The sequence below is a fragment of the Azolla caroliniana genome, unplaced genomic scaffold, assembly GCF_043228905.1.
Source record: "Azolla caroliniana isolate FFs.n. ecotype wild unplaced genomic scaffold, voAzoCaro1.0.p SCAF_1448, whole genome shotgun sequence".
Classification (NCBI taxonomy): domain Eukaryota; kingdom Viridiplantae; phylum Streptophyta; class Polypodiopsida; order Salviniales; family Salviniaceae; genus Azolla; species Azolla caroliniana.
In genome coordinates this window covers 1-8322 of record NW_028231883.1, presented here as the reverse complement: position 1 = coordinate 8322, position 8322 = coordinate 1, and the positions used below count along the sequence as shown (strand labels likewise).

The 8322-nt window shown below is 36.8% G+C and overlaps 1 protein-coding gene across 1 annotated transcript; it reads right to left on the bottom strand.

The window, feature by feature from the left end:
• Positions 1-351: 351 nt before the first annotated feature.
• On the bottom strand, positions 352-3787 carry LOC147847154 (receptor protein kinase WSS1-like). The gene is made up of 11 exons (XM_087339505.1): positions 3565-3787; positions 2922-3054; positions 2526-2669; positions 2336-2407; positions 2054-2125; positions 1835-1903; positions 1645-1719; positions 1115-1189; positions 855-926; positions 680-754; positions 352-502 (listed from the first exon to the last, which is right to left on the bottom strand). The coding sequence occupies exons 1-11, from the start codon at positions 3659-3661 to the stop codon at positions 442-444; spliced, it is 945 nt and encodes a 314-aa protein (XP_087195631.1). The 5' UTR covers positions 3662-3787; the 3' UTR covers positions 352-441.
• Positions 3788-8322: the final 4535 nt, after the last annotated feature.

The window sequence follows — 8322 nt, the reverse complement described above, 5'->3', positions numbered from 1 at the left end:
AAAAATTAAAGGATTTATCTTACACCTCTTACGTCATTGTTTCAATCATAAGGTGATGATCTAGTTTCTCACATATTTAGCAAAAAACTAGCGAGATACCCATGATTTTTGCTTTATTTTTCCAATGCCCTTGACTTCTTAATTCCCTGCCTACTTCCCAGAGGAGAACTGTTGGATGAGAAGTCAGGGGCACTTGAAAGCAAATTTTGGGGCTATTCTAGAGATTTTACTTGTAATGATGATGATGGAGTCTACATTTTTGTCATATATAGGGTATATGCCCTTCGGAGTGCTTAAATTTATATAATTGTTATCTGAGAATGCATGGATAGACCCTCAAATTTGACTGCAATGGGTCCCTTTGATGGTTAGATGTGTTGTCCCTTAATTCAGGATGTCATCATTCATTAGGGGAAGAGTGATGGTGCAGGTGCAGATGACTTACGTTGTATCATTAAAGAAAGTTGGGTATGGTCCTTGTAGGAAATTGCATTTAAATTCCCTGCAATCCATGTTTGAAGTTTAAGAATTTTTATTCATTTGGTCTGATCCATAAAAACTTAAGAATTTGTTAAGAAAGGCATTTATATATGTATGATGTAGCTTTACATACATATGTACATGTATGTAGCTACTTGTGTATGCATGTACATACAAATAGTTTTTGCTTGAGGCTTACACTCTGTCTGCAGTGTTTTGGAGATTTCCTATCCAAGCTGGAACATTGCCACTGAGGTCATTTGTAGACAGTCTCCTGTGTACACAATAATATACATTTTTTTGTCTCGAATGAGTTATTTTTGGGTTGTCATGATTTCTTTTATGTTAATTGACAAACAGTTTTCTATACATACAACTCCTTCAAGCTTGTCATGCCTTTCCAGCTCTCAGGAATAGATCCTGTCAACTCATTATTATAAAGGTGCCTGCATATAGTTAAGAAATAGAAAAAAAATTAATTGCATCTACATGACATTAAAACATTATTGAAAGATGCTCTCCAGAAGCATATATATCAACCCATTGAATGGTTGACTAAATGCAATACAATTCCTTTCACTAGATCAAGTGAAGAGAAAAAATGGTACTGAGCAAGGTTTGTGTGGATACATACAGCCTTTGCAGCTTAGTAAAATTAGCTCCCCATTGTGATGGTAAAGTTCCCCTGAGCTGAATATCATGCAAATTTCTATTGAGAAGAAGAACACGAGTTTATCAAAATTGTGTTATGTAAAAGACTATTTAAATTTGGTTCAAGTTATAATATTCGTCTTCTATTGATTAGGTAATGATTTACAGCTTGTTCTACTTGTTTGCTATTTAGTCAAGATCATGCTTAATTCTGAAAAATAAAAAACTGAAGATGGGCTCAAGCCTAATTGTCTCAAAAAAACAGTCTATAGTTCGGCAAGTCATTTGCACAAAGCTATCTTTCAAGTGTATAATCTGAGAATTAAACATAACTTATTTTTGTGTAAAAAGTGAAGGTAATGTCTTGGATGCACCTATCATCATGTTTACATGTATTCTTGTAATCATGACTTAAGATAATGGCTTGTATGCACCAAAATCACTTAAGCATAGACCAATATGAAACCCTTATTTTTTATATTGCACCACATAAAAAGAGTTAAGTTCACTTACAAGAATGACAAGTTGACCAATGCACCCCATTCTGACGGTAGTTGAGTTAGTTTTAGAGAATTCCCCCAAGCAGTTCTGTAAAATGTCAGCACATAAATACAATTCCTTATTTGGACTACGCATGTAATATTGAAGTTAATTACCACAACAATAGAAAACCCAATAGAGGAGTCAAGTAATTTGTGCTTACAACACAGTCAAGTGAACAATAGATGGAAGGCTTTTGGGTAAAGATGTGAGTGAGCTATTCCCAAGCCACCTAGAGATGCAATTAAGCAAAATAATTAATCTCTCTCTCTGTCTCTCTCTCTCTGTCTCTCTCTCATATTTATATATTATGTATGTATGTCTATTGTTTTCTTTGATGGTTTAATTGAAAGAAGTAATGAGAACAATCCATTGGGCTCACAATTCTTGTAGGTTGGGTAAGGTGGATATCGCTTCTGGAAGTTCACCTTGGAAGAAGTTGTTGGAAATGCGCCTGAAGAGAAGAGAAGACTTATTATTACATGTTGATGAATGTTACATGTTATTCAAGAGTTTGTTTTGTCTCTCAAAAGGGCAAACAGACTTTGTGAATTTCTTCAATTATTGCATGCGTTTCGCGATATTGTGAATGTGATCCAATTGCAGACAGAGAAATGGAAAATTATTATAGAGAAGGATTTCATAATCAGAAATAAAAACTTACAATATGACGAGTTGTTTTAAGCTTAGTATGTCATTTGGAAATTTTTCGCTGAACGCATTGAATGTTAAATTCCTGCAATGTGTTGTCAAAGTGTAAGACATCATTAGTATTAGAGTAATGAGTTGCAAGTTAGTGGAGAAAAAGCAGAATAAGGGCTGATCTATATTATTTTTTGAAACGGAGAACATACAAGTCATGTAATTGTGTCAACATAGAAATTGATGGCAAAGGACTTGTGAGGGAATTGTATGATAGATCCAATGATGTTAATGCTGTAAGACTTGCGAATGAATCATTCGGTAATGTCCCTCGTAGACCAAATTGTGACATATTCCTAAAATAAATTTAAAACAGTCATGAAGATCATAATTACAACGCAACCAATGTTAACTACAAGGAAAATTAGCATTAGTTAACTGTAATGGACCAAAGTTAGCACTTGCAACTCATGATTATCATTAACTACAGAGTGTGATTAGCATTAATGAAATATAGAACATACTTTGCATTATCAAACCAGAATTAAAATGAATACGACATAATCAGCATTTACTGTGAGGTTAATGGAAAATTAAGGAGAAATTACAGTGCTATAACACGATTAAAGGAGGAGCATGTGACCCCGGTCCAATTACAAGGATTGGATGCAGAACTATCCCATGATGCTGTGTTGGACCCTGAACCCGCGACTGCAGTTTTAATACTCAGGAGTGCTTGTACTGTAATTGATTGAAGCAATCAGTTGATTTAGATTATGAAAATATAATGCAAGTCAACAAATTAAATCTAGCCAATGAGGCCAATAAAGACCAAATTATAAAGAGAAAGTAAGCACTATGATGGACAAATTAATGGCGACAATGTAGGGATGAAATGATGGATCGAATTGAGGTTAAAGTAAAGATCAAATTGAAGAATAATAACAGATCCGACGAAGCATAAATGAGGGAGTGATGGATGAAATGAAGAAATATCACAGATGCAATGAAGAGTAGGAAAGGATGGAATGAAACGAGATTGTGAAGAAACATCGTTGCTAGATACAAACAATTTCGATGGTGAAGCTGAAATGGATCAAATGGAGAATAGGTGGGGATTAAATGGAAAGCGATTGAAGGATTTATCTGAAGAATGATTGTAAGTCTCAAATAAAGGATACTTAGGGATCAATCAAATTGATTGGCAGGATTGTTAGTAAGCAATGTTGGTATCCAGAAACTTGTAATTACCTTCATTGTTTTGAGCTTTGACATGGGGAGATTGGGGAAGAAGAAGAAGAAGCACAATAATGAAAGAGAAACACACATAAATTGGTATGACCCTCATGATTTGGTGATTATGGGGTTTCCACACGAATGAAGCAGGGTCTTGGTTTGATAAGAGATTTGGTTGAATTAAGCTGATTGAAGCTGATAATGATTAGGGAGCTGTACAGACTCCAAGAGGAATTAGTGATTTAACCCCCATAATTCATAGATAGTTAGACCTTAGAAATGAGGAGGCTCTCAACATCATGGGCATCAATAATCTAATTCTAACATCAGGGTCAACAAAATCCCACCATTGATTGTTTTAGGACAAAGTGACAACATGTGAAAGCAGAGAGTATTAGGGGCAGTAGGGAAAACAGGGCCTAGGAGTGGGCATGGGCATGAGTTTATAAAATACAAAGACATTGTTCGGACCCAAACACATGAGTCTCCTTGGGCACCAGCGATTTGTTTATGTTCTTTCTTCCTTATGGTTGCGATTGATTGAATCTATTTTTAACGAATGTCTTTGCGGGCCCTTCATCATGGTGATGTACGTTAATAAGTACACGATTGCCTTATTATATTGCTCTTCTGTGACTCTTCATGATCTCACTCACTTGCTAGAAGAAGATGGAATGAATGACATGAAAATATAGGATGGAGAGTCTACGAAAAGATACAACACGAGTGAAAAACTTAACACCACATTGTGTCCTTTTCTACTAGCAAACAATCTTCAATGCACATAAGATGCTACCTACCATATTTGACATTCAAATCCGATTATATACAAGTTTTGGTCTGCTCTTCAATTTCGTATGTGCAAATTGTACATGGACCATGAGAACAATATGACATCCCAATCATTTGTGTCAATGCAATGGGTTTAGTGTTTGACTAATTTTTGGTGTTAATTGTCTTGCTAATGTTAAATCTTTTTCATTGCCCCGGACAATTAATCTGTGAAACTATATTTCATAGGCAAAATGGGATATCCATTTGTTCTTAACTAGTCGCCACTTGTACAAAAAATTGGTCACTCTCCAAACTTGATGAGATATCACATTGGAGTTTAAAATGCTCCAAAATAGCTACATGTTGTTCGTGTAGGCTTTGGCATCTTGAAAGGGGCATCTTTACATTATATTAATTATTCAAACCTTTATAAAAGCTTTGATTTTGTATTTTATATGGGATAATGCATAAAGTAGGACTACACTCCTTGCTCCAACTACTGCAATTTTATGTCTTTGGCATGTCCCACCCATAATTAACACTAGGACCATAAGCATGTTGCGTGCATATTTGAATCATCCAAGTTGGTACATCATACTACTGCATCATAATCAAGAGTGTAGTAAATGCATTAAGGTGTAGGCTAATTCCGCGTAAGTGATGTGTTTTTAACATATTCCAAGATTGTGTCGAAATTACCCTCCCAAGGTATGACCTAGTCTATGGAGTGAATAGTGTGCATTGTATACTTATCACATGCATTTCTTTAGCAAGTACTATACATATTATCTTCTTCCTCCAAATATGGGAAAGCATTGAAAAAAACCTCTTTCGGAAGGTCAAACCTTCCACTAAAATTTAAATCCCTAAATGAGTTTGACTCGTGGTTCATGTGTGCCACACAATTGAGAATACAGATCCCTTAAAACCAAACCATGAGTTAAGGAATGAGGCCACTCCATGTCCTTTTAACTCATTACAAGCATGTCAACAACTAAATCAAGATTTACACATATATGTTGAGAAACAAGGCCATTCCTAGTCTGTTAATTAGTGTGTCAACAACTAAATCAAAAGCTAAGCATAAGTTGAAACACAAACCCACTATGGGGTTCGTTAAACTCATTAGTATGTCAACAATGACATAACTTGATAGTTCTTCTGAAAAAATGTCACAATATGTGATGGAATAGTATTGATGGAATTATTTTGAAAGTATATTCTCTTGTGTTGACATTGGATTTGTTCTGATATATTTACGTTGGATTGTTTTTGGAGGTTTTCGACATAAAGTTTTGACACTCGATCTTATTGACGTGGTATTATTTATTCTGAGAAAGGAAATATATTCACTCTAGAGTCTAAACAATACAAACTCTTAGAATTTCAACCAACAATGCAAACCCATTTGTTATTTATTTCCTTTTTCGTTTCTTATATAATAGTATTGTGGTGCAGTGTGTCCACTGTCCAGATACTGTTTTTGTTTTAAGGTTAGGGTTTGACTAAATTTGTGTATTTTGAATTCTTCCGTGCGTTTCTAGAGTTAGGTTCTGCATTGTAGGGTTATGCTTTATATTTTAGAGTTCCATCTGTTTTTAGGTTTTGGGTTTGCATTCCAAGGTTTTGATTCTAGGGTTCTGGAGAGGGTTTGGTCAAATTCTTTTCTTTCCAAATCAGTAATAACATTTTCTAGGGTTATTGTTCACTTTTGACGAACGGGTCAGACTCACTTGCTATGCTTGTTTTATTCTCAAACTTTTCCAGTTAGGGTTTGCATAATATACCTTATTTTCAGTGATCTTCCATCCATATTTGTTTCTAGGATGGTGATCCCCTTTCTAAAGCTCATGATTCCTCTGTTTCGAATGATGGACATTTGTGCTTGTTTCGAATGTGTCTTTGCTTGATGGACATATTATGACTATATCCATGTCATTGAATAGTAAGTCTGCCAAAAGAATTCTGGTGTATGTCTTCTCAACACATGGTATGTATGCATGTGTGTATGGAGTGTTTGGATGTATATATGTGTATGTATGTGTGTGTGTTGGCTTGCATGCACGCATGTATATTTGTATAGGTTTGCAGGCTTCTAGATTTGATCCCCTTATGATATGATTCATTACTGGTTATGCAATGAGTGGAAAAGAGTGAGTGTGTGTTATAGCCAATTTTAACTTGTTACATTACATATGGTTATATGTCTTTGTGATTGTTGGTTGCTGATTGATTGAGGATGCGGTGGGCGCAAACATAGTTCACAATGTGGGGTGTCAATTTGCTATAGAAGTCAAGGAGACACTGCAAACACTAAGGCAGCAGCAAAGTCTACATAGCAGAGGACACATTGGCAAGACAAGAGCAAATGGGAGCTTAGGAATGGATATTGGAATGGAGGAGTGACTAGAATCACGATACTAGCACACCTACTCCTCCAATTCTTTGAGAGAGTAAGAGAATGGAGGCCCTGAGATATGGCTAATAGGTCTTATAGTGCTTGTGCAACATTCAAGAAGTTCACATGTATACTACACAGGAGTTAATTTCGGCGAAAGTGTGTAGATATTCCGAGCCTTGAGCAACAGCAAGCCCTATCTCAAGCGTTCTACACCGGTTCAAAGACCATGCATCCTTACTAGTCACATGCCATCATGATTAGCACCAAGTAAGATGCATTACCGGGAAGTTACCCTTCACATTGGTTCGGAAATTTCAACTTTTTAGCAAGATATTTATAATCAGTATAGAAGTTCCAATTCAAGGGTATGCTGTACATTTCGGAAATTCGTCTTCATGTCTAAATATAATTGCCAAGTTAGGTGTTTTTACTAAAGAGGCGGAGATGCAAATCCAAGTGTTTTATATATTCATAGTCGAGGATCTACAGCAAGCTCAACCTTGAAAAGGAATTAGTAATTTTTAAATGTTAGCTCAAGCTTTAAGATATATATTACCAAGAGCTTAGAGGCATCATACACAACAATATATATATAGTTCCCCTGCCCTGTACTAACTGAACTGGAACTCACCAAGGGGCCTAGTCCCAGTCCCTATCCCAAAAAGGGTGTCACCTTGGGTTGGGACCACCCAATCCCAACGGGTAGTCTCAAAGGAACCCTTTGAAGATTGGGAGGATTTCAAGCAAAGGATAAGGGAGTATTTCATTAATGAACCATTTAAGTTGAGAGATGAGTGGAGAAATCTAACTCAAGAGTTTTTTACGTGTAGGAAATTAAATGTTTAAATTACTAATATGAGTGATTTTGATAGGTTGCATGGTTTCCTGTATGGAGAACGACTGTTGATGCAGAGAGAACGGGCGAAAATGGAGCCGGAAACATTAGAAGAAGCGGTCGAAATAGCGGAGTGGGTTGTTGATTGGGAGGCAGCCCAACACAAAGAAGAATCCATAGAGAGACGACGTAGATCGGGAACATATGACCAAGCTAAGTATGAAGAGCCAAGGAAGAGGAGGGCTAGGGACACCCAATTTAAAACCTCGGGTAGAAGCAACATGCAAACCATGTCCCAACATGAGCTAGGTTGCTTCAACCGTGGAGATGCACACTTAGCACGGGAATGTCCCAAGCAGTAGGGGGGTTCTTCTCGAGTAGGGGTGAACCAAGTTGGAGTCAAGGAAGAAGAAGAACAGCTGGAGTCCCAAGTTCGGGTGAAGGCAATGACCATGAAAGTATGTTCGATCAAGGCCAAGGAAGCGTGACACTGTCCTGATTGGAGCAAAGAATCACAAGAGAACCAAAAGCAAGAGTTGGGAATTGAGGTTGTCCCAATCAAGATTGGTAATTGCGGTGCGAAGGAGGAAAGGACGCAAGGATCCTTAAAGTGTGAGACAGAGCAAGGGCTGGGAACCAAAAGGCTTTGTGCAACTTTAAGTTGCGATCAAGAGAGGTCAAGATGGGCTTACACTCGACCATTTTGAATTTTGACAGTAGGTTCATAATGTAATGGCGTTAAGTGAGTAAGATGATAAAGAGC

Bases quoted from the DNA above. Each gene is read 5' to 3' on its own strand.
- LOC147847154 (XM_087339505.1), bottom strand. From the start codon at position 3,661: ATGAGGGTCATACCAATTTATGTGTGTTTCTCTTTCATTATTGTGCTT. The intron at 1,720-1,834 runs GTAAGCACAAAT...GACATTTTACAG, and splicing joins ATTGTTCACTTGACTGTGTT to AACTGCTTGGGGGAATTCTC. The intron at 755-854 runs GTATGTATAGAA...TTGTGTACACAG, and splicing joins ATGACAAGCTTGAAGGAGTT to GAGACTGTCTACAAATGACC.